We start from the raw sequence: 25,683 nt of genomic DNA on the forward strand, positions 1-25,683 counted from the left end.
GGTGGGCCGCTGTGAGATACAGGAAGCTGGACTAGATGGGCCTATGGCCTGATCCAGTGGGGCTGTTCTTATGTTCTTAAATTCCTGTGGCACACCTGTGGACCACTCGCGGCACACCAATGAGCCACGGCACAGTGGTTGAAAATGGCTGGGTTAAATGGAAGCTGCCCATTGCTAAAGGGGAACATTCTGTGTTTGCGGGCAGATCACAAAATATATTTGTGGATCCCAGGCATATGGGGAAATGTTTGTTGATACCCACAGTAAGCACTGTTACCATACATGCTCAAGAAGACATGCATGTGCATGCAACCTGCATGCAACTCAGGAATTTGAGCTGTCGGCTCATGGCCCACCCAATGGATATTGGCATTTTGCGAAAGAGAAGAGACACAATATCAGGTCCTACACACAATATTTATTAGAGGGACAGTACACAATACAAGGGAGGGGGTATAAGAACTAAAATGCATTATCAAGTGGCAGTACTTCAGTGGCTGAATTTTTATGGCAAGGAGAAGAAGGAAGAAGGTGTCTAAGGAAGGTTGGAGGTTCGGGTAGAAAGAGACTAGCATAGTTTGCAGAATATTCTGCCTCCACCACGTTAGGAAGAGTTCGGTTTTCTAACCTGAGTGAATGAGAGGAGAAAAACAGAAAAGTTGACTTCAACTGCGGCCAGGGCTTGGATCTATTTTAGCCTGAAGCAGCAGCTATAGGCCAGGAGTGAGCCGCCACCCCCTCCCCCCCTGAAAAAAAGAACTGCAAAGCATTTCACTTCACTAGTTTCTCATCATAAGACTCTTCACTAATTCCCCAAACCTCCAAGAGGAGAGCTGAGCAGAAGCGGCAATTTCACTTCTTCTTGGACTTCTTTGATGGCTTGGCTAACTGCATGTGCTCACCTCCAGGTATCTATTTAAACCAGAGAAACTATAGCTAAACATTCCTAGTCTAAAGTCTGGCACACAGATTAAAGAGGGAAGGAGGAGGAAGAGTGACTACGGGTGCTGGTAATTTGATTATGTATGAATCAGGAAGATAAGTTAATGGGGACAACAGCCAAGGTGATCCATCCATGTCTGCTGATGGCTGATGGTTCTCTGAATGGCAAGAATGCTGAATATCTTCATGTCTTCTTCTCACTAACCCAGACACAGCAGCCTAGTCACACCAACACAGCATTCATTGTAGACAAAGTTCAGTTCTCTGGCAACGTCTCAACCAATTGGATCTCTATGCTCAGTTTTTGTGTTCTAAGACTCTTCTTTGTAAAATTTTGGCCACTGCCCCATGAATATCCTTGTTCCGTAGGGTGTAAATGATAGGGTTAAGAAGGGGAGTAACCACAATGTAAAACACAGACGTTTCTTTGTTCTCATTAGGGGATGTGCCCGTCTGGGGTCTCAGGTACATAGAGATGGCAGTGCCATAGAACATGGTGACCACGACCAAATGGGAGGTGCAGGTGGAGAAGGCCTTGTGCTGGCTAGTGGTTGACCGAACCCGTAATACCGAGGACAGAATGAACCCGTAGGATGTCAAGATGACAGAAAGAGGGCCTACAAGGACCACTACAGATGTTGCAAAAATGATGGCTTCTGTGATGTGCGTATCGGCACATGTGAGTTTCAAAAGCATGGGAAGCTCACAGCAGAAGTGATTGATGCGGTTGGGTCCACAGAACGGGTGGCGAAGAGTGAAGCCAACATTTATCGCAGCGATGAAGAAGCCTCCTACCCAGGCGAATATGGCAAGCTGCAGTTGGCGCCATTGGCCCATGATAATGGTATAGAGTAGAGGATGGCAGATGGCCAAGTAGCGGTCATAGGCCATCACGGCCAACAGAATACATTCAACACCACCCATACTTGCACCAATGTACATCTGTGTGACACAGCGGTTGAAGGAGATGGCTCCGTTCCCAGACTGAAGGTATGCCAGCATCTGGGGCATAGTACTGGTGACAAAACAGAGCTCTACACTGGAAAGCTGAGTGAGGAAAAAGTACATGGGTGTGTGGAGGCGGGAGTCAGTTCTCACCAGCATGATGATGAGCAGGTTTTCCACTACCGTAAGCACATAAATGATGAGGATTATGACAAAGAGAAGAATCTGTGTCTTCCGGTGGTTGGTGAGTCCCATTAAGATAAACTCTGTGACAGAGGTGAGGTTCTCAGCCCCCACCATGGGCTCATGCCTGTTGAAAGAGCAGTAATTAGAGACAGTGACTTTCTCTGAGGATCAGACAACTCTACAATAAGCCATGGCAATCTCCCAAACCCAAATGGACAAATTCAGTATCTCAATCATAGACCAAACCTACTGGAATTACGAGTGTTCAGTCTCTCAACTGGATTCCATAGTATCGAAATACACCCAGGTGGAGATCCCAAATCACTCTCTTTTTCTCGGCTCCCTCCCCTCTATTTTGGATACTTCCAACCCCCAGAGGATTCTTAGATGTTGCAGGTCCAAGGATACTTCCCTGACACCCAAAAGGTCACATGGCAGATCGGACAGATCTTTTTGTGGATTGCCTGTCTTCATAGTCTGATTTCAGCTCAGAGCAGAAACAGTGACCAGCTCTCCTCATGGAATCTAGCTATGTCTTTTGGCAGCTCAACCCTATCCCCTGCCTGAGATGGTGAGAAATATATCCTCTTTACTTACTGACATACTCACAGCCCAATCCTGAGCTGCCCGGCGCCCAGGGCTGCAGCGGTGCTGAAAGTGGCTGCCACTGCATCCAGTGCACTCTAGGCAGCTGCCACCTCCTCCTCAGGAGAAAAAGACTTTTGTCCCCTTTCTCCGGGTAAACCAAGTAGCCCTGAAAATGGAGCTACTCAATTCTACGTCGACCCTAAGTTCGGCATAGAATGAAAAGCCTCCATCTTGGGTGGCCAACTCCACCGGTTCCACCTCCCCTCTGCCCCACTCCCTCCCCCGGCACACCTCCTCCCTGCTCTCCTTCTGCCTCCCCCTGTCCCACAATGCCTATTCCTCACCTCCCCACATGCCCCCACCTACCTCTCCGCTGCCCAGCGGTCCACACGTCCGCTGAGTGGCAGAGCTCCGGTGCTTCACCAGCGCTGGCAGTGTGTGGCACATGCTGAGTAGGATTGGGCCCTCGTTACTTACAGTGCAGGCCATGACATGCAGCCTGGCTGTGTCAGTAAGGTTAGGATTGCAGTGTCCACCCCCTGGATAATATGAACATGATAATATACATAGGATACTGAAAATACACATATCCCTTCCTATAGCTTAGGTGTGTTCTAAGAATGGCTCCCATAATGAAAGGCAGTGGGAATGGAGAGGAGAAAATGAAATGTTCAGGGGTGATGTTGCATTGAATGTTGCTGGCCTGGTAGTCATTGAGATATATAGGGTGCAATCCTAACCCCTTTCCAGCACTGACATAAGGGCAATGCAGCTCTGAGGTAAGAGAACAAACATTCCCTTACTTTGAGGAGGCCTCCTTGAGTGACACCCAACTGCAGGATGCAGCACACATCCCATTGGCACCGCTATGCCAGTGCTGGAAAGTACTGACATAAGTGGTTAGGATTTCACCCATAGTGTCATAACTAGGGTGTGGCAAGTGGGGACATCTGCCCTAGGTGCCACTTGAAGGGGGTGGTGGCACAGACTTACCCATATTCTACCACTGGTGTGCTTCTGTACCACAGACAATAGTGCATTTTTGCACCAGTTTCCCGGGACTTCCAAAAAGAGGTAAATGAACACTATTTTTCATTTCTTTTTTTTAGGAGAGGTTTTGCATCCACAGATATTTGAATAAATTCACTTGGTGGGACAAGACTGGCTTCTTCCCCATCTCCCCTTCTCTGTGTAGCATGCTGAATAAATTGGTGGGATGGACAGGGCTTGCTGACCACCCCATGATCTCCCCCTCTCAGTGCAGCCTGCTGAATAAATTCACTTGGTGGAATGGTCAGAGCAGGCTTCCCACCCCATGTTCTCCCCCTCTCTGTGAAGGTTGTTGAATAAATTCACTTGGTGTGATGGCCAGGGCTGGCTTCCCACCCCATGATCTCCCCTTCTCTGAAAAGAGTGCAATTTTAGTGCTTGCCATGGATGACATTTTCCCTAGATATGCCCCTGAAGACATTTGGGCAGCCAGTATCAAGACAGTTAAGAAAGAAAACACCAAAGAAAAAAAGATGATTTCTTCCCTCCACATTCTGAATTCTAAATTGTGTGATCTAATCTTACCTTAATGTGACATTCACATCTTCTTCACCAGCAAACGAGGGTCTTTTCATGCCAACACTCTACACAGTTAAGATGAGCAGGAGCTTTGCAGGTTTCAGCCCTCTTTCTAAGGCAAGTTTTGAAGAAATCATAAGAGAAGGTCCCTGGACAGTACAGAGTTGATTAGAAATTATAATGCCGTTTTATATATATATATATATAATGTCGGTCTGTGGAACTCCTTGCCACAGGATGTGGTGACGGCATCTGGCCTGGATGCCTTTAGAAGGGGATTGGACAAGTTTCTGGAGGAAAAATCCATGATGGGTTACAAGCCATGATGGGTTACAAGCAGCAGATCTCAGGAGCCTCAGATAGATCCCTTTCCATACACTGTTAACTTTTTTAAGATTAAAAAGACCTGGCTTGCTTAACTGCTGGCCTATTCTCAGTTTCAGAGAACAGACAGAATGCTGGCTGTATCCTTCTCCCTGGCTGCCCATCACTCTGAGTATCCAAGAAGATAATGAAGACTTGAATCACCTCCAGAGAAATGCCTCCAGGGGAATACCCACTTTCCCATGCTGTCCTCTGCATCATCTTGTTGTTTCAAGCATCAACTTCTTGCATATCTCAGGGGAGTAATAGTAACTTCAGCAAATTTGAGAATATTTGCAAGTGAGCCTGAGCATTGCGTCACGCAGTTACTCCCAGGATGCAGGTCTTCAAGACTGTACAAGATCTTGACAACAAAGAAGAATGGAAGAAAAGGCAGTTGAGATTTGTCCCTTTCTTTGTATCCCAGCTTAGTAACTTCTTCATATTTCCTCTAATCTCCCATCAGATTTGTAGAGTACCCACATTGTATGCACTTTATCAAAAAAAACTCAAAATATTATCTGAGTTGTAACTAATATGACAGCTTTTGGGTTCCAGGGGAGAAATAGCAAGATGGAGCCTTTAGGAGCTCATCAAGGATTCACTTACTTTATAATTTCTCTGATCTAGCCACAAAATAGCCTGGAAAGGAAGAGAGATGGCCCACACTTTTAGCTTGCCTTATAACCCAATTCACCTAATGCTATTGCTAAAAGGAATAAAAGTGGCAACTTCATCCCTGTTGTATTTCTAAATGTGGATTAATGTTATAAACTCAGCCTGACCCAGGACTCTGTTACTCTGCGCCAGCTAAATAGCCAGCATAGTCAAGTATCCCCATTGTGGGGCTACTTTCCTTAATCAGGGTAAGGAGATGAATGCCCCCTGCTCCCGAGGAGCCTCCGCCAAGCCCTGTGTGCTCAGGATGGCATGGCAGCCATACTGGCACTGTAGCGGCCCAGCGCACCGGGCAGCTCAAGATTGGGCTGCCTGTCAATGAGTGGGGAAGTATTAGAATCCCGATCGCCTAATTAAAGAGGTGATCAGAGTTTGTTTGGCCTGGCCGGGACACGAGAGTCCCTCCCCAAGGGGGAGGGGAAGGGGGCTGGGTCTGGCAGCTACAGCGGACCTTTTAAAAGGGCACGAGACCCAGCCCTCTTCCTCCTTTTGCAATGGGCACCGTGGGAATACCTGCCCGCCTGCCCTAGAGGCAGTCTGAGTTTAACTGGTCGCCGTTCGGGGCCGAGTAGGAATTTTTTGCTGCCTGCCAAGATTGGCCGAGGGGCAGGCAATTTTTTCGCCTACCCCAGACTGTTATGGGCCAGGGGGTTACACCCCCCCCTGTTTGTAAGCTGCCATTGGTCACTTTAAGAGGGCAGGTGGTGCGGGTTAGGAGGCGTGAATGGGACTTTTTGGCATGCACCTTCAGGCGGCATAGGCAGGGCGGAACCCTATTGCAGTCCTCAGGGGCTTGGCGGCACAAGGACATAGACAGGGCCCTGGCTGGGACCGCGGGGCACACCTCAGAGGCTCAGCAGCTCGAGGTGGCGCAGTCCGCAGTCCGGCTGCCTTCCCCTTAAGGGATAGACATGGATGAGACGCGCCGCCCAGCAGCGGGGCGCGACTTGGAGTCGGGTGCATGCCCGGCTGGGGGCAGAGGTTTCTGGTACCGCCCAGAGGTCCCTCCCCGCACCACAGGGGCTTTCGCTGCCTCGGATGCTGCAGGTCTCAGCCTCTGCTTCTCTTGCTAATGTGAAATAAAGTGGCCCTTTTCTCCCATATCTGTTGTCTCAAGTGTTCATTGGACAGTGCGGAAACAAACCAGCCTCTTGAAAATAGCCTTATACTGAGTTAAACCATTGGTCTACCTAGCTGTGTATTGTTAACACTGATTGGCAGAGATGCTCCAGGGTTTCAGGTAGGTGTTTCCTAGCTCTGTCTGCAGATCCTAGAGATCGAAGCTGGACCTATGGCCCCAGCCTGACTGTAATGGTCATATTGTAAGCAAAGATGGTTTTCAAAACTCAGACATGTGGAGGAGAAGCAGTTCCTTCTCTGTATTGAATATACTTCTAGCTCCATTGTGAGGGATATCGTCATAAGAACATAGGAAGAGCCCTGCTGCGGCTGGATCAGGTCAAAGACCCATCTAGTCCTGCTTCCTGTATCTCACAGTGGCCCACCAAATGCTTCAAGACAAAACCTGCATCCTGGTCCCTTCCCCTGCATCTGGCAATCTGAGATAGCCTGCATCTAAAACTAGGAGCTTGCACATACCTGGTTGGTTGGCAACCTTCAGTCTCGAAAGACTATGCATGTACATACTTACCATGACTTGTAACCCATGCTGAACTTTTCCTCCAGAAATTTGTCCAATCCCCTCTTAAAGGCCTCTAGGCAAGATGCCGTCACTACATCCTGCGGCAAGGAGTTCCACAGACTAATTACACATTGGGTAAAGAAATATTTTCTTTTGTCTTTCCTAACTCTCCCATCACTCACTTTTAGTGGATGTTCCCTGGTACTGGTGTTATGTGAGAGGGAAAAGAGTGTCTCTCTATCCATTCTATCGGTCCCCTGCATAATTTTGTATGTGTATATCATGTCCCCCCTCAGTGCCTCTTTTCTACACTGAAGAGCCCTAAATGCTCTAGCCTTTCCTCATAAGAGAGGTACCCCAGACCAGAAATCATTTTGGTAGCTGTCTTCTGCACCTTTTCCATTTCTACTATATCCTTTTTGAGATGCGGGGACCAGAACTGGACACAATACTCCAAGTGTGGCCTTACCATTGATTTGTACAATGGCATTATAATATTAGCTATCTGATTCTCAATACCTTTTCTAATGATCCCAAGCTAGTCTTTACACAGAACACTGGAGATATATACAAAGAAGCAGACAAATTACTTACAATGAAGTTTATTGGACTTAATAAACAGTGACCTGGTCAAGCACAGTTGTCCAAACCTTTTAAATCCAGTCAAAAACAGCTGTCTCCATCTCAGAATTTATCTCTGGACCAATTAAACAAGAAGTCAGTGCTCAACTCTTTTGTCCCAAGCTCCACCTTTGGACAAGTCTGACTACCGCCCCATGGACATCCTTGTTCCTCAGAGTATAGATAACAGGATTGAGCAGAGGGGTGACCACCACATAAAAGACAGAAATGTGCTTCTCACGATCAGGGGATGTTCCTGACCAGGGTCTCATGTACATAAAGATGAGGGTGCCATATAACAAGGAGACCACCATGAGATGGGAGGAGCATGTAGAGAAGGCCTTGCTCAATCCTGCAGCCGACCGAATTTGCAACACGGAAAACAATATGAGGCCATATGAGGTCAGGATAATGACAAAGGGAATCAGGATAATCGATGCAGCGATGACACTAATGAGTGGCTTGGTAACACGCCTATTGGCGCATGTGAGCTTCAGTACCACTGGCAAGTCACAGAAGAAATGATTGATGCGGTTGGAGGTGCAGAAGGGAAGGCAAAGCGTGCTTACCACATTTATCGATGCAAGAAGGAAACCGCCAGTCCAGGAGGCTGCAGCAAGCTGCGTTTGGCGCCACCTGCCCATGGCAAGGGCATAGCCCAGGGGGCTGCAAATGGCCATATAGCGATCGTAGGCCATGGCAGCCAGCAGAAAGCATTCCACACTGCCCAAGCACATGGCGATGTACATCTGGGCTGCACAACGGATAAAGGAAATGGCTCCATTTCCAGACAGGAGGTGCACCAGCATCTGGGGCATGGTGCTAGTGACATAAATGATCTCAAGGCCTGAGAGGTGTGTGAGGAAGTAGTACATGGGTGTGTGCAGACGGGAGTCAGACTGCACCAACCCAATGATCATCAGGTTCCCCACCATGGTTAGCAAGTAGACCATGAAGATGATCACAAAGAGAAGAATCTGTATCCTGCGATCATTGGAGAGTCCCACCAAGATGAACTCTCTGATCAGAGTTTCATTCTCAGTTTTCATCCTGTTCCGAGCCTGCAGAGAAAAGGGCAATATGGAAAGCTAGTGACTTTGGTAAAAGTAACATCCTCAAACAAGCCCTGCAATTCTAGGGAAACCCTACATGAATCAGTCAAACGTAGTGAAAGTTCACATTAGTATCTCAATTCAACCTGTAACAACCTGTAACAGGATTGCGCCCTTAGTCTCATGATAATCGGTAAACAAACAGCCCAATCCTTCCCCCTACCTCCCAGTAGGCCACTTTGTTGACAATGGACCCACAACAGTTCTTTTGCTGGCTTAATTTTGAGGAGAGGAGAGCTGTGGGGAAGTTAAAAAATTGTGGCTAGGATATGGCATGTGCCTTTGCTGCCAAGATCTCCCCCTCCAACAAACTCCCCACCTCCTATCCTCTTTGATCCTCCCCCAAACTGAACATAAGCTGTCCCCTCCACCATCTTACCTGTGCCAGTGGGCAAGTCTGATGAGCACACTGAGCCACTCGCCATTTCCACCAGCGGATTCATCTCCGTGGTGTAATGTTTGTCTCATTGCAGGGCCATTCACAACAGCAGATTGATAGATCCTCTGTCTTCAGTGGGCCAACGAATACAACCATTAGTATTATGGTTGCTTTCCAAATAGTAATGATGGTGCCTCTCCACTTCCTGGGGGATGGACCAGTGGAGTGGGGAGAGGTGAGCACCCTGACACCAATCATGAAGTTTGTTGAGATGGTAATCATGTCAGAATCAGGAGAGGTTCTGCCCAGCCAACAGGTATACAAATTTGATCCCTGTTGTATATATGCAATGTTGGGCAGAAATGGCTTAAGACGGAAAAGCTAAGGAGAAGGGGGTGGTGTTTGGGGTATTTTGCATGGCAGAAAGGGGACAGGCAACACACCAGTTCCTGCCTTAGGGTCTCCATTCAGCACTAATCCAAATCACAAAAGCACTTTCTTCAGCCACCACACACATTCGGTCTGAATTCCAACTCACGGAGCATCATTTTACCTTCTTTGTTGCCTCTTCTGTGTATCTGACAGCAACTCAGAAGGTGTTTCTCTTGCAAGACATCAAAAACCTCTATGCAAGTTCCCTGGAAATATTTCATGGGAAAACTGCAGAGACTTTACAGGTGGAGCATTTTCCTTTCCTACTTGGAGAAGTCAGTCTGTGACAGGACCATGGTGTTCTAAAGCTTCATGTCTTGTTCCTTTTGCAGGAGAGCACCTTGTGTCTCTGAGTTGTGAAACTGCAAGTTCTGAATATCTGCTGGAATTAGGGGAAAGCTTTGGGAACACACTCATACTTCAGAAAGTTGAGGGTCATGATTCTTCAAGCTTAGAGTCATGCTGCTCAGCTTGCCATTTTATGCCTTCAAAACCTCCAAAAGCTGAAGTCAAGAGAAATCATGGTTTGTCAAGGAGATCCCTCTAGTACTGGGAGAAAAACTGCCTTATCCTGAGTCAGGCCAAAGTACCATCTAGTCTATCTCTTTAGATGGGCAACAGCTCTCCATGGTCCAAGGTAGATGGTCTTCCTTATCTGAGATCCTTTAACTGGAAGTGCCAGAGATTTTATTTTCCTTGGTAAATATGTTACTACTAAGCTATGATTGCTGAATCACATCAAAAGATGCACCTCCAACCATTGTGTAAAGTTTTCAAAGAGGAGGGTCACCACAGCTTTCTTGTCCACTTTTAGAAATGCTCTCAGCCCTAGGAGACCGACAGAACACATCCATTGATCTCAGCAATGCGTGGTTTGTTGAAAGTTTGATAATAAGTTCACATAATAAAGACTGTGTCTTAACTCCACGAGGGTTGCTCTGATCCCTCTGGTATTTTTCTCTGGATCATTGGAAGTGTGCTGTGTTACCTCTGCTTCTCAAGTCCCTGAAGCCAATATAACAAAGTAGAAAACAAAAGTTAATTAGTTCTTGGTTGGACTCTCTTTATTTTTCATTTGCTTCAAGTATTAGGTAGATTTCCAAATAAGTTGTCATATTTTGGTGAAATGAGTAGAATGCGTTGGAAAGTAGAAACAACACTGCATGCAGGAGAGTAGGGGACAGTATATTGTCCAGGAGGCATACGACTCTCAGCCCAATGCTATCTAAGTTCCTCGCATTGATGCAGTTGGCATGGATTCCACTGCATCCCATGGGGGAATTTTGCATGCTGGACATCTCCTTGAGGTAAGGAGAAATGTTGTCCCTTGTCCTGGGGTAAACTCAGCAGGCACAATGGGTCAACTCGGACCTATGCCAGTTGACTAGCTAGTACAAGTCCATGTTGATCCATATTGATGAATCAAGTCTGGGAAAGGGAAAAGGATAAGGTGCATGCCAACACCACTGATTCTGTCCCATCCTGGGCCTGATCTGCCACCCTGCTTCACACCCTCCCCTCTCCCAGCTCTTCCCCCTTCCCCCATGCTTCACAGAGCTGGACTTACCTGCTCTGATGGGTACAACTCAGTATACTGGAGCTAGCGGGAAGGCTCTGGCCTTCCCACAGGTGCTGCAAACAGGCAAGCCATTGCAAACTGCTTTTCAGAACTTTTGCCATGGCTTATCCAACTGGAGTGCGCCCTCCGCCAGCCCTAGTATTGAATAGGATTGGGCCATCAGAGACTTCCTGTTTCAGCCCTTAACTTCCCAAGAAATGAAAGTGGCAACAGAGTAGGAAAAAAAGGACAGTGAAACCTCAAAAATGTGCGAACATTGCGGAATGTAGAGAAAAAGATTTATGTTGCCCCACACTTTTTTGCAATGTCTCTGTCAGAAGCATGAAAAATGCCTCTTGAGGCTTACAAGAGCTTTCAGTTTCTCAATAGCAAGTTGTGCTGCGGGAATTTGGGAGAGGGTCATTTATCAATAGGACCACTGGGGGATGTGAGCCCCCATTGACAGCACAGTGTGGCTTGTCAATTGTCAAAAAGCTGATGGTGTGCTTCGACCATTTTATTCCCATGCGAGTGTGCCCTGAGATGAAAAAGGTTGAAAATCACTGCTCTTACTTAATGATAACCAATGACAATCACAGCTTATCAATGCCAACCCCAGAATCAGAATGGGACAGAATCAACAATGCTCTGATATTCTTCCCACTTGCTGCAAGTGAGCTGGAATGGTGGCGGCGATGCTGGAGAAAAAAAAAAGGAGCGGGGCACTGCGGTGGTCTATCCTAATAGCACCCCTTACAGGAGAGGGATCGAAACGGGATCGCTCTGCCTTCACTTCCTGTTGCACCCCCCACCTTGTTGCAGCCAGATAGTCTAGAAGGAGGTTGAGCAACCATCCCACCTACCTTACTTTTACCTCTGCTCCCTTGAGCTTGTTCCCACCCAGCTATGTCTTCAAACAAACATGTTGGGCTTAGCATGGGGGGATGGAAGAGGTCTCTACTCTCAGCACGCTCTACTCAGCCTGATTGTGTGAAAGTCAACCTGAGTGGTAGGTGTGAGAAATGTATGCATAATTAGGGCACTGCCTCAGATACCACTTAAATTTGGGTTGGGCTTGAGACCATGTGACCTGGGTCTATGTGTACTGGAGATTTTACAATATAGGCTGCATCTGAACATAAGACATCTGGTACTGGACTAAAAGTGCAAAGAATTCACAGGGGGTTATAACATGATCTCTCCCCAATTACTACCCTAAAGGCGTAGAACAGGTTGAGCAACAGTGAAAGTCCAATACAGCTGAATTATCTTCTTGGATGCGCAGATAATTCTCTCATATTCAAACTCAACCAGTGAGTCACTCAAGTCCCATCTGTACAGTAAGCAACCAGAAGTTGCTCACCATAGGATCAGTTAAGCAGGATGTCAATGATCAACGATTCTGTCCAGTGCCCAACTTTTTCAGCACCTTGGTCACCGACCCATGAACCTCCTTGTTCCGCAGGGTGTAAATGATCGGGTTGAGCAGCGGGGTGACCACAATGTAGAAGACTGCAATTTGCTTGCCACTGTCAGGAGCTGTGCCAGACTGGGGTTTCAGGTACATAAAGATGAGGGTGCCGTAGAACAAGGTGACAACCGCCAGGTGCGAGGCGCAAGTGGAGAAGGCCTTGCGCCAGGTAGCGCCAGACCCCATTTGTAACACAGAGGACAGAATGAGCCCATAAGAGGTCAAGACAACAGAAAGGGGAGCCAGGAGAACCAGGACAGATGTCCAGAAAACAATCACCTCTGTGACACGGGTGTCTGCACAAGCAAGTTTCAGCACCAGTGGCAGCTCACAGAAGAAGTGGTTGACATGGTTGGGGCCACAGTAGGGGTGATGAAAGGTGCAACCTATATTTAATGCAGCAATGAGGCAGCAGATTGCCCAGGATCCCATGGCGAGCAGCCAGCGGCGCGCCCTGCCCATGGTAACGGCGTAGAGCAGGGGGTGACAGATGGCCAAGTAGCGATCATAGGCCATAACAGCCAGCAGAAAGCATTCGGTGCCACCCAGCGTCATCGTCGTGTACATCTGGATGGCGCAACGGGCGAGCGAGATGGCTCCTTTCCCAGAGAAGAGGTGAGCTAACATCTGGGGAACAGTACTGGTGGTGTAACAGATCTCCAGGATGGAGAGGTGAGTCAGGAAGAAGTACATGGGTGTGTGAAGTCTGGGGTCAAGCCGCACCAGGGTGATGATCACCAGGTTCCTGACAAGGGTGAGAATATAAATGAGGAAGATCACAAGAAAGAGCAGCAACTGGGTCCTGCGGTGGCTGGAGAGTCCTGCCAAGATGAACTCAGTGGCAGAGGTTTTGTTCTCTGCCCCCATCCTGGTCTTCTGCCTGCAGAGAAACAGCAGCAGTGAGAAAGACAGTCACTATGTCTTTCCTCGCCACTCGCTATGAGTGGGTTGAACTTATATCAAGCATTGTCCTTCTCACTGAAATAACATGACCTTGTTAAAATCAAGGTCATGATGTCAGATGAAACATTAGTAAAAATCACCATTTGCTTGCCCAGTAATTCACAGACAAGGGTCTCTAAGTATGCAGAATACCCCTTATTTGACCTCCATCAAATAATGTAGGAAACCATCATTTTCCTACATTTCGCTTCTTGCCCAGGAGCATAAGCTTGCTGAGTTATACTATCTTTCCAGGAAGTCAGATCTATGCCAACAACATGTCTTCTAACCTTGTACACAATATTTGAAGGCTGGAGTAAAGGCCTTTCCCATGGTTTACACAGCTCACGTGTAACACTTAACCCTGGTTTGCATATGCCATAGTTTGCAAGCCTACTTCAAATCACAGTGATTGTCCCTGATGCGCACAACAGTGGTGCAGCTTTTGCGCCACCAAACCGGGACTTATGATGGTGGATCAGGAGATTGGAGGCTTCTACTGACCCAGTATATAGCAACCTGAGTTTCTGATGGAGGCCCATATTTGGAAGCATGTGACTTCAACTTTTCTTCCATCTGCACTGGTTACCAGTTTGTCTTTGTGCTCAATTCAAGATGTGGTGTTGACTTTTAAAGTCTTAAGCAGCTCAAGATCAGGTCACTAGAAAGACAATCTCATACCATAAGACTGTTGGGTTAAGGCAAAAGGTTATAACTCTTCTACCCAGGCTGCTCGCAAACCAAGGCACAAAAACTTACATCAAAAAATTAAGACTAAAAGGGAGTTTACTCTCAATCTGCTGCAAGCTTACACAAATACTCGCATCAAGATTCTTGACACTGGAAAACCAGGAGCCCTAAATAGCTGCCCCTGGATGCATGCAGGTGTGATAAAAACAATAGCTAAAAACAGAGACTAAGGTACACTCTTCTGTAATGCAAAAGTCAGCAAACAGGAAGTTATATATACTCAAAGAGGAATCAGGAAAAGACACACCCTTTACAATGACCATTAAAGGGACCACCTACAATTTCACTTTAAAGAACTAAATGCTCAACGGATGAATATTAGTCATTGTGGCCATTCCCCAACAAAGAGTCTGCTCACCATCTTGGAGGCTCTTCTCCATGGGTCCCCACCAACTGGAAGTACAGTTGGATATGATCTTGGATAGAGCATTCTCAGTTGCAGGACCCAAGCTTTGATAGCATGACTTGGATTCAAGGAACCTTCAATTTTCCCCCTTCCATGTCCACTGGACTGACTGGACCTCCTTGCCCCTCGAGGTCTCACTAGCCCTCTCCTCCTTGATTTAGGTTTCAAATGCCTTGTGAAGGCACTACTCCTTTAGTAGGCATTTGTTGTTTGGATTGATTGTCAAATGCAGCCCTTCTCCTTGATTGCCTGGTTTTTATTTGGTGTGTTTGATTTTTAATATGATTTGATGTCTGCATCATTTGTATTTTATTTTTGTGATTGTTTTATTTTTTCTGTGGTGAGCTTGTGGGGCCTTAAAGGCAGGAGAGAGAGAGAGAGAGATATGGTAAGCTTGCTTTCAGAATGCAGTGAGTCCTCTGTTTGCATGTGTGCATTAGAGTAATGTCTACATGCATTAGTTAACGAAACAAACTTCTTTCAAGAAGGAAGCAAAGCATCAAATATCCTCTGAATGCATCACATTAATGGAAATGAATAATTTTTCAGGACAAACAGTGCCCCCAATATCAGCGCTTTAGGCCCAAATCCTAACCCACTTGCCAGCACTGGCATAGCTGTGCCAATGGAATGCGTGCTTCGTCCAGCAGTTGGGTGGCATTCACGGAACCCTCCTCAAAGTAAGGGAATGTTTGTCTACTCACCTGGGAACTGCATTGCCCTTATGCCAGTGCTGGAAAGTGGGTTTGGATTGCACCCTTAGTGTGATCCAGCAGAGAAGCTGCAAACCATCTCTTGAAAATCAGCTAAAATCAGGAGAGCTTCCCCTTCTACCTTTTAATTTCAATTTATAGAAGAAAAAAAAGCCTTACCATTATGCTTCACCCAGATGTTCCTTAGCAACAAGATGTTTTTCATGCCACTGGCTCATGTTAATCAGATGGCTCAAACCTACCTGGGCCAGCTGACAGCAGAACACGTGGTCTGCTTTCTTTGTGGCAATCCTAAGGACCACTCCTGCAGAGCACAGAGTTGCAGGGGCATCAGTGAGAAGGCTGGAGCCTTCCTGGACACACCAGCAGATCCTGGGGGACCTGCCAAGGCAGGCAGGACATTGAGCGAGGCGAAATAGGGGAGGGCAGAGGTTTGGGATCAGGTCCAGGAAGGGTCAGGTTTGGCAGGAGCTTCGGCCACTGCATCCCCCTTCCCAGACCCTAACCTGTGGCACAGGTCCACGCAGACCTGCTTCAGAAAATCCACTAGCGCACATCAGAATGGACCCCTCCACACCGTAGAGGCTTACCCCGGTTAGGGGAATGAATGTTCCCTTACCCAGAGGAGACCCCTGCAACTGCCCCCCTCTCTTCAGGATGCAGCGCTAGCCATTTTGACGTTGCTGCATCGGTGGCAGGGGAAAGCGTAGGATGGAGCCGTCAGACATGTAAAGGATGTTCTCTGCTTCTAAGCTCTGTTTCATCAGCTACCTTGACAGATTCTCTTCCTGTGGATTCTGATAGGCTTTAATGACAAGGATCGATGCGACCTGCATTGTACCACCTGACTTTTTTCAGCATTGGAAGACTGACTGCATGCTCTTTCCCCCCCTTGCTTTGCCGCTGGTTAGTAGAGGATTCGGTAAGACTATAAAGCCTGTGCATCTATTCCAAGGAAACTGCTCTAATCCCTTTGGTGCTTTTCTCTGGACCATTAACGGTTTCTTGCTTGTTACCTCAGCCTCTTGGGGGATCACAAATGCTAGAAAGAAACCGCAGAGCAGTGGCATAGCAAGAGGGGGTGCGAGGCACTAAGTTTTGCAGGGAGCCTCACCGCAACATGCAAGCGGCCCCTCGTCCTCCCTTTCAGAGCCATTCTGGGTGGTGGGAGTAAAACAGAGGCATGGCTCCGACTGCCTGGCATGGCTCCGAAGGGGTGGGAGAGGCGCCCATGCATACTGGAGCCATTTCAGGCAGTGGGAGCAAAATGGAGGTGGATGCATCCCCTTTGCTCCCACTGTCCAGCATGTCTCCGAGGGGGAGGGGACTGCTTGCATGCTGCGTTAGTTCCAGTGTTTTAGTCCCCATCACGATAGCACCTTGGCCATTGTCCATGGACATTCTTGTTCCTCAGTGTACAAATGCCCGGATTGAGTAAGGGGGTGACGACCATGTGAAAGACGGCAAGCTGCTTGTCAAATTCAGAAGCCATTCCTGACATGGGATACAATTATGTAGACAAGGAATGTCACTGAATAAGGTGACCACCCACAACTGCGTTCTCTGAAATATCAGGGTTCTGTAGCACATGGAGGAAGCTTCCATTTCTTTATTTTCCCATTTTTATACTGCTAAGCAGCTCAGGATGGTGTACATAGTTCCTCCCCTCCCTTTGTCCTCACAACAACCCTGTGAGGTAGGTGAGGCTGAGAGCTAGTGACTGGCCAGGAAACTTTTGTGGCTGAGTGGGGATTTGAACTTGGATCTTCTAAGTCCAAGTCCCGAAACACTACACCATCCTAGCTCCCATTATCCGTCTCTTGCAGGAGCAGCATGGCCGGGAAGCACATCATTTTCAGAGAGCCTGGGTTAATGGGTGAAATCTCCCTCTCTCCTCATGTGTTTGCTGAAAGTGTTGGGGGAACATGTTGAATGAACAGGATTTAAGAGACTGTTCCCTCCAATGGCCACTGGATCAATATCAAGATTCAGGAGAGACTATTTCAGCTTCCATGTCCAAATTCAATGTGCCAATCACCTGACATAATATCCACAAGCGACTGATGGTCACTGGGCAAGATTCAGATCAATTCGCCAAGACCTCAAAGTTCAGCCTTTCCTTGCAAGCCCCTTCTCTGCAGTACCTTGGCCACAGCCAAGTGGACATCCTTGTTCCGCAGGGTGTAAATGATCGGGTTGAGCAGGGGAGTGACCACAACGTAAAAGACTGCAATTCTCTTCTCAAAATCAGGAGCTGTGCTTGACCTGGGTCTCATGTACATAGAGATGACCGTGCCGTAGAACAAGGTGACAACTGCTAGATGAGAGGCACAGGTAGAGAAGGCCTTGCTCCTTCCAGTGGATGACTGCATTTGAAATATGGAAGACAGAATGAGTCCATAGGATGCTAAGATAACAGACAGGGGAACTAGGAGGATGAGAATAGCAGCCCCAAATATGACACCCTCTGTAATGTGAGTGTCAGCGCATGCAAGTTTCAGCACAACTGGCAGCTCACAGGCGAAGTGGTTGACACGGTTGGGTCCGCAGAAGGGCAGACGAAAGGTGCAGCCCACATTCATTATGGAGAGGAGGAAGCCCCCTGCCCAGGACACAAAGGCCAGCTGCAGTTGGCGCCACTTGCCCATGACCACTGCGTAGAGCAGAGGGTGACAGATGGCCAAGTAGCGGTCGTAAGCCATGGCTCCCAGTAGAAGAGCTTCACTGCTGCCCAGGGACAAAGCAATGTACATCTGGGCTGCACACCGGGTGAAGGAGATGGTTCCATTTCCAGTAAGGAGGTGAGCAAGCATCTGGGGCACGGTGCTGGTGACAAAACAGATTTCTAGACCTGAAAGATTTGTGAGGAAGAAGTACATGGGTGCGTGGAGACGGGAATCAACCTGCACCAGCAGAATGATCACCAGGTTCCCCAATATGGTAACCAAGTAGATGATGCGAATGACAACGAAGAGCATGATCTGTGTCTTCCGGTGACTGGAGAGTCCCAACAAGATGAACTCAGTGACAGATGTGTGGTTCTCAGCCCCCATTATAGCCTCCTGCCTGTGGAGAAATGGCAACAGTGGAGAAATTGTGGAGAAATTGGCAACAGTGACAAGTATGAACTTTCTCCAGGAACTTATGACAAGTTGATGGATGTGTTATGGGCTCAGGAAACACATAGAAGTCTATGGATAATTTATATGGTTAGAAATATGCCATCCCTATGGCTGGTCATTAAATCCCCCCTTTGACGGCTATGGGACCAAAAACATTCTGCCCAACTTATCAAGAAGTTGTCTTGCTTGGGAGAGAAGCTTCTTTATACTGAGTCAGACAAGTGGTCCTTTTAGCAAACACAGTCTCTCTGGACACCCATTTTCTGAGATCCTTTAACTGGAGATCAGTGGCAGGCCTGGAGGGCGGGCAGGGGGGGCCTCTGTGAAGTGCTCCAGACTGTGTGGGAAGCCTTCTGAAGCTTCCAATGAGATCTGAAGTAGTACTCTGGTTTCCGGGAAGTACTGTTTAGGACCATGGTTAAGACTCATAAGGTTTTTCCAGTTGGTCCCAACATTGCATGAGGCTCTGTGGCACTGGGTAAGTGGAGGGTGGTGGGGGACGGCACCATATAGTAGGGTAGGTCCATTACTGCTGGGGGTGTCAGGGACCTGTAGTCATACACAGTATGTTCTCCATCACTACATTAAGCACCCACAATCATCTGGGAAGTTGGTCCTCTAACCTATTCTTAAAACGTACTAAGCCTCGTGCCACCACCACCAGGCTTGTTCAACTACCTACCTGTTCTTGGCCTTAGAAGGTGGGCAGCATGCCAGCTTTGCTACTCCCTGTGATCTTTCACACAGGACTTGAGATATCCACAAGATAATAAAGACTGTAGATTTACTTGTGGTGGTGGGGTCCTCTGTTCCCTTTGATGCATGAGACGTGTTTGCAGATGTGTAAATGTGTCCGCAATCCAATGTGGCAATGCCCAGTGGTGTGAAGGAGTGGTTTGCAAGAGAAGTGACCTGCTCCCAAGTACTTAAACATGTGCAGAGCATGCATGCACTCATTGGTACCTCATATGAGACAGGTTCCAGTAGTGAAGCATCACCTGAAACAGCTGAGAGGGAGAGACCCTTGGATTCCCTCTTCTGCCTTTAAGAGTAAATGGGCTGTGTGTAACTTCCCGAAGGAAATGTGAAGATCTGACAATTGGGTCAACAAAAAACCAGCCAGTGAAGAGGGAAGACTAGTGCAAAGTCTGCAAAGGTTGCCATAACTGCATCAGGCTTATTAATTTAGGTGGTCATGTCCTTTGTCAGCCTGAAATCACAACAGGGTCCCAGCAAAGTAAGGTAGTGATTGCCAGCATGTGCTTTGGGGGTTTTCTAGTGATGCAGAAATCGACAAACTTGGAGAAGAAAAGGAGGAGACTATGGTTTGGAGAAAAGCTTGAGCCCAACCAAATAGTGTTGAGAGCTTTCTAGACATTTGGGAGCTTCCAAGGCATTCTGAAATGTTGAGGGTTTAGAGTCAAGAAAATATAATGCACCACATTTTCTGGAGAAGGAGAATTCCTGACTTTGTGTCACTGCCTACTGTATCTGGTGAGGACATGTTGGTGGGATGAGGGGATCTGTTCGACCACTCTCAGCTTCTGTCCTGCAGATGAGGTGAAGTGTTCTAAGGGATGACATTCAGTCAGTTCAGAGAGTCTACCATTTAAGACTATACTTAAGTCACAAAACTTTGGAGGTGTCCGTTGGAAGAGGGGGCAAAAATCAAAGGAAAATGGAGGGATGGAGGAATGACTGAGTTGGTGTGTTCAAACCTAATGACTCTTTTTCCCCCCAGTGCTATTTCCCCACCAGATATTGCCCCTCCACCTATTTGCTGTCTCCAAAGAATCTGTTTGCAGGAAACAGCTTCAGTGAGAGCTTTTGGGGGGTGTGGAGTGAGTATTTGGTAAAGCAAGAGCCAAATCTGAATGCCCCTGACTAGTCACACACACACACACACACACACACACACACACACACACAATTAATTCAGCTTTCAGAAATAACTAAGATAGTCCTTTGAAGCCCAAAGTATCAGCTGGACAACAAGGTGAGCTCTCCCCCTTCCCTCCACAATCTGAATTTCAAAAAAGCTGAATACAATCTTACCTTCATACTGTGCTTCTCCCAGGTGTTCCTCCACAATCAATATAGAGTTTATTTAATACTAGTGGCTTTAGTTTAAGGCAAACAGCTGCTTTTTGGGTTTCAGTCAGCTATCTAATGGATCAAATGTGTCTAAAGATTGCAAGAAATCATAATGAGATCTGAAGACACAAGTCCTCTATAGAACTCTACAGGCCATCTATATGAAGGGTTAGAGATATGATGTTCCTATGGTTGCCCATTCAACCCCCTTTTAGAAGGATGTGGGAAGGAAGTCAGAACACCCAGCTTTTCAAGGAGGTCTCCTGCCTCTAGGATGGGAGAGAAGCTGTTTTATACTAGATTAGACAAGTGATCCACTTGAGTGAGCCCTGTTTCTGCTGAAAGGGAGTCGTTCTCTGGGACCCTGCCAGACATTCTTCCAGGCCTGAGATTTAAGATCCTTTAACTAAAAGTGACAAAGATCCTCATCCATGTCAAGCACTGCTATACCAGTGAGCTAAGATTCTTAAACCACTTCCACAAATGCTCCCTCAACCAACTTCCAAAATCTTATCTGCTTATTCAACTATCTAACTGTCTCATCATTAGAAGATGGAAAGCCTGCTGGTTTTTCCTCTCCATGTGCTTTGTGAAAGGTTTGGGAATTTGGTTTGATAATAAAGATTCTGTCTCTAGGGAGACTCTTCCCTTTGGTGCTTTATTCTGTATTGTTATTATCTGTGGCCACAACCCCTTGAGTAGTAAGGCTTTAATGATGCAACCTGGTAACCAAGTAGATACAATGAAGAGTAGATACAATGAAGAGCAATACAATGAAGAGTAGAATCTGTATGTTTTGGTCATTGGAGAGTCCCACAAAGACAAATTCAGTGACAGAGGTCAAGTTCTTAGTCTGCATCTTGCTCTCCTATATGTAGAGAAAGGACAATAGTGAGAAACGGGGTCTTTCTTTGGGAATGAGATATCTGTTAGGAAGTCATGCTTTGATCTCTTTTAGAGTAAACCACAACACAACTAGTCATGATCTTTGACCACATCACAGAACAACATCACCCCCTTTTTAGGGGGCCCCTTTGCAAAGTAGGAGGGTTGAAACAGCGGGGGAGGATGGTGATGGGTAAGCAGAATAGGGTAGGAAGGGGTGAAGCAGGGTGGGGGAGAAGGTGGATACAGCTGGAAAAATCTTTGGCAAAGGGGGCACAGCTTGAAAAGTCTTTGGAGCCCAAGTCTACCCACCCATGTGGCATCGGCAGCTAAATAGAGTAATACGGAAATCATGTGGAAGATTAGCATCATCATATTTAGGCTCACACTAGAATATACTGTGTCTTTGTATACCAAAATTTGCTTCTGCTACAACTGTGGTCCCCCAGCTGTGTCCCTGAGCTCCTATGCACTCCTTCATGGTCATACCCTCCCCTCTCCCAGATCTTCTCCCTTCCCCCATGCTTCACAGAGCTGGACTTACCTGCTCTGATGGGTACAACTCAGTATACTGGGGTTAGCGAGAAGGCTCTGGCCTTCCCACAGGTGCTGCAAACAGGCAAGCCATTGCAAACTGCTTTTCAGAACTTTTGCCACGGCTTATCCAACTGGAGTGCGCCCTCCGCCAGCCCTAGTATTGAATAGGATTGGGCCATCAGAGACTTCCTGTCTCAGCCCTTAACGTCCCAAGAAATGAAAGTGGCAACAGAGTAGGAAAAAAAGGACAGTGAAACCTCAAAAATGTGCGAACATTGCGGAATGTAGCGAAGAGGATTTACGTTGCCCCACACTTTTTTGCAATGTCTCTGTCAGAAGCATGAAAAATTCCTCTTGAGGCTTACAAGAGCTTTTGGTTTCTCAAGAGCAAGTTGTCTCAATGCTTGCTCTTTTGATTTTTGATGTTTCGCTGCCCTCCTTTTCCTATCCCTAATCAGGAATGCAGTGGGGATCCAGGTATGACTGTAAGGAGGTTTATTACATGATAGCAAAGAGCACAAAGTGATGGGGGGGTCAAGAAAATGTGATGCAAACACCCCCAGCAGCTTTCCCTGGAGCCAATACCTCCCTAACCAGTTCACCCTTTTGCCTTCACATACCCCCCAAAAGCAAACAACAAGTAAGATTGAGTTAGAAGGGCCATAGTTTATTGATCAAATACATGCAGTGGTTCGAATACTAACCAAACTCCATCTTCCTTTAGCAGAGGTTCCTTTCAAAGGGGGGGGGGCAAGGAAAAGAAAGTTGCTGCCTCTTCCCCCCAAGGCATCTCATCCTGGCTCTAACCCAGCCATTTTCAACCACTGTGCCGTGGCTGGTGTGCCACGAATGGTCCCCAGGTGTGCTGCAGGAATTTGGGAGAGGGCCATTTATCAATAGGACCACTGGGGGATGTGAGCCCCCATTGACAGCACAGTGTGGCTTGTCAATTGCCAAAAAGCTGATGGTGTGCCTCGACCATTTTATTCCCATGCGAGGGTGCTGTGAGATGAAAAAGGTTGAAAATCACTGCTCTAACCTAATGATAACCAATGACAATCACAGCTTCAATAATGATAATGATGATAATCAATGATAATTAATGCCTAATGATAATCAATGCCAACCCAAGAATCAGAATGGGACAGAATCAACAATGCTCTGATATTCTTCCCGCTTGCTGCAAGTGAGCTGGAATGGTGGCGGCGATGCTGGAGAAAAAAAAAGGAGCGGGGCACTGGGGTGGTCTATCCTAATAGCACCCCTTACAGGAGAGGGATCGAAATGGGATCACTCTGCCTTCACTTCCTGTTGCACCCCCACCTTGTTGCAGCCAGGTAGTCTAGAAGGAGGTTGAGCAACCATCTCACCTACCTTACTTTTACCTCTCCTCCCTTGAGCTTGTTCCCACCCAGCTATGTCTTCAAACAAACATGTTGGGCTTAGCATGGGGGGATGGAAGAGGTCTCTACTCTCAGCACACTCTACTCAGCCTGATTGTGTGAAAGTCAACCTGAGTGGTAGGTGTGAGAAATGTATGCATAATTAGGGCACTGCCTCAGATGCCACTTAAATTTGGGTTAGGCTTGAGACCATGTGATCTGGGTCTATGTGTACTGGAGATTTTACAATATAGGCTGCATCTGAACATCAGACATCTGGTACTGGACTAAAAGTGCAAAGAATTCACAGGGGGTTATAACATGATCTCTCCCCAATTACTACCCTAAAGGCGTAGAACAGGTTGAGCAACAGTGAAAGTGCAATACAGCTGAATTATCTTCTTGGATGCGCAGATAATTCTCCCATATTCAAACTCAACCAGTGAGTCACTCAAGTCCCATCTGTACAGTAAGCAACCAGGAGAAGATGCTCACCATAGGATCAGTTAAGCAGGATGTCAATGATCAACGATTCTGTCCAGTGCCCAACTTTTTCAGCACCTTGGTCACCGACCCATGAACCTCCTTGTTCCGCAGGGTGTAAATGATCGGGTTGAGCAGCGGGGTGACCACAATGTAGAAGACTGCAATTTGCTTGCCGCTGTCAGGAGCTGTGTCAGACTGGGGTTTCAGGTACATAAAGATGAGGGTGCCGTAGAACAAGGTGACAACCGCCAGGTGCGAGGCGCAAGTGGAGAAGGCCTTGCGCCAGGTAGCGCCAGACCCCATTTGTAACACAAAGGACAGAATGAGCCCATAAGAGGTCAAGACAACAGAAAGGGGAGCCAGGAGAACCAGGACAGATGTCCAGAAAACAATCACCTCTGTGACACGGGTGTCTGCACAAGCAAGTTTCAGCACCAGTGGCAGCTCACAGAAGAAGTGGTTGACATGGTTGGGGCCACAGTAGGGGTGATGAAAGGTGCAACCTATATTTAATGCAGCAATGAGGCAGCAGATTGCCCAGGATCCCATGGCGAGCAGCCAGCGGCGCGCCCTGCCCATGGTAACGGCGTAGAGCAGGGGGTGACAGATGGCCAAGTAGCGATCATAGGCCATAACAGCCAGCAGAAAGCATTCGGTGCCACCCAGCGTCATCGTCGTGTACATCTGGATGGCGCAACGGGCGAGCGAGATGGCTCCTTTCCCAGAGAAGAGGTGAGCTAACATCTGGGGAACAGTACTGGTGGTGTAACAGATCTCCAGGATGGAGAGGTGAGTCAGGAAGAAGTACATGGGTGTGTGAAGTCTGGGGTCAAGCCGCACCAGGGTGATGATCACCAGGTTCCTGACAAGGGTGAGAATATAAATGAGGAAGATCACAAGAAAGAGCAGCAACTGGGTCCTGCGGTGGCTGGAGAGTCCTGCCAAGATGAACTCAGTGGCAGAGGTTTTGTTCTCCGCCCCCATCCTGGTCTTCTGCCTGCAGAGAAACAGCAGCAGTGAGAAAGACAGTGCCACTTGCTATTAGTGGATTGAACTTAAATCAAGCATTGTCCTTCTCCTTGAAATAACATGACCTCATTAAAATCAAGGTCATGATGTCAGATGAAACTTTAGCAAAAATCACCATTTGCTTGCCCAGTAATTCACAGACAAGGGTCTCTAAGTATGCAGAATACCCCTTATTTGACCTCCATGACTCATGGGCTATACTCAAAAAGTTCCTTATTTTCCAAACGGCCCAGTGTAGAAACAAACACTGAAGCATGGTTGGCAATAAACACAGATTCTACCCTTGACTTTGATCTGCATTCCCATTCTATAATAAAACCATCATTTTCTTACATTTCACTTCTTGCCCAGGAGCATAAGCTTGCTGAGTTGTATTATCTTTCCCAGGAAGTCAGATCTATGCCAACAACACTGACTTCTAACCTTGTGCACAATATTGGAAGGTCGGAGTAAAGGCCTTTCCCATGGTTTACACAGCTTACGTGTAACACTTAACCCTGGTTTGCATATGCCATAGTTTGCAAGCCTACTTCAAATCACAGTGATCGTCCCTGATGCGCACAACAGTGGTGCAGCTTTTGCACCACCAAACTGGGACTTATGATGGTGGATCAGGAGATCGGAGGCTTCTACTGACCTATACAGCAACCTGAGTTTCTGACAGAGGCCCACGTTTGGGAGCATGTGACGTCAACTTTTGTTCCATCTGCACTGGTTACCAGTTTGTCTCTGTGCTCAATTCAAGATGTGGTGTTGACTTTTAAAGTCTTAAACGGCTCAAGATCAGGTCACTAGAAAGACAATCTCATACCATAAGAGTGTTGGGTTAAGGCAAAGGGTTATTACTCTTC

At 47.2% G+C, this 25,683-nt stretch overlaps 4 protein-coding genes across 4 annotated transcripts; all 4 read right to left on the reverse strand.

Moving 5' to 3' along the window:
• Positions 1–1,239: 1,239 nt before the first annotated feature.
• LOC136653798 (olfactory receptor 2G3-like) lies at positions 1,240–9,089 on the reverse strand. Its single transcript, XM_066630679.1, has 5 exons — positions 9,026–9,089; positions 8,810–8,883; positions 8,104–8,595; positions 4,237–4,295; positions 1,240–2,197 (listed from the first exon to the last, which is right to left on the reverse strand). The coding sequence occupies exons 1-5, from the start codon at positions 9,087–9,089 to the stop codon at positions 1,240–1,242; spliced, it is 1,647 nt and encodes a 548-aa protein (XP_066486776.1).
• Positions 9,090–12,408: 3,319 nt separating this feature from the next.
• Positions 12,409–13,353, reverse strand: LOC136653799 (olfactory receptor 2D3-like). The gene has a single exon (XM_066630680.1). The coding sequence runs from the start codon at positions 13,351–13,353 to the stop codon at positions 12,409–12,411; it is 945 nt and encodes a 314-aa protein (XP_066486777.1).
• A 4,046-nt stretch (positions 13,354–17,399) lies between these two features.
• Positions 17,400–18,350, reverse strand: LOC136653800 (olfactory receptor 2D3-like). Its single transcript, XM_066630681.1, has one exon. It carries the CDS (start codon positions 18,348–18,350, stop codon positions 17,400–17,402), a length of 951 nt encoding a protein of 316 aa, XP_066486778.1.
• A 5,492-nt stretch (positions 18,351–23,842) lies between these two features.
• On the reverse strand, positions 23,843–24,787 carry LOC136653801 (olfactory receptor 2D3-like). The gene has a single exon (XM_066630682.1). The coding sequence runs from the start codon at positions 24,785–24,787 to the stop codon at positions 23,843–23,845; it is 945 nt and encodes a 314-aa protein (XP_066486779.1).
• Positions 24,788–25,683: the final 896 nt, after the last annotated feature.

This window comes from Tiliqua scincoides, chromosome 5 (assembly GCF_035046505.1).
Source record: "Tiliqua scincoides isolate rTilSci1 chromosome 5, rTilSci1.hap2, whole genome shotgun sequence".
In the NCBI taxonomy this organism is placed as follows: domain Eukaryota; kingdom Metazoa; phylum Chordata; class Lepidosauria; order Squamata; family Scincidae; genus Tiliqua; species Tiliqua scincoides.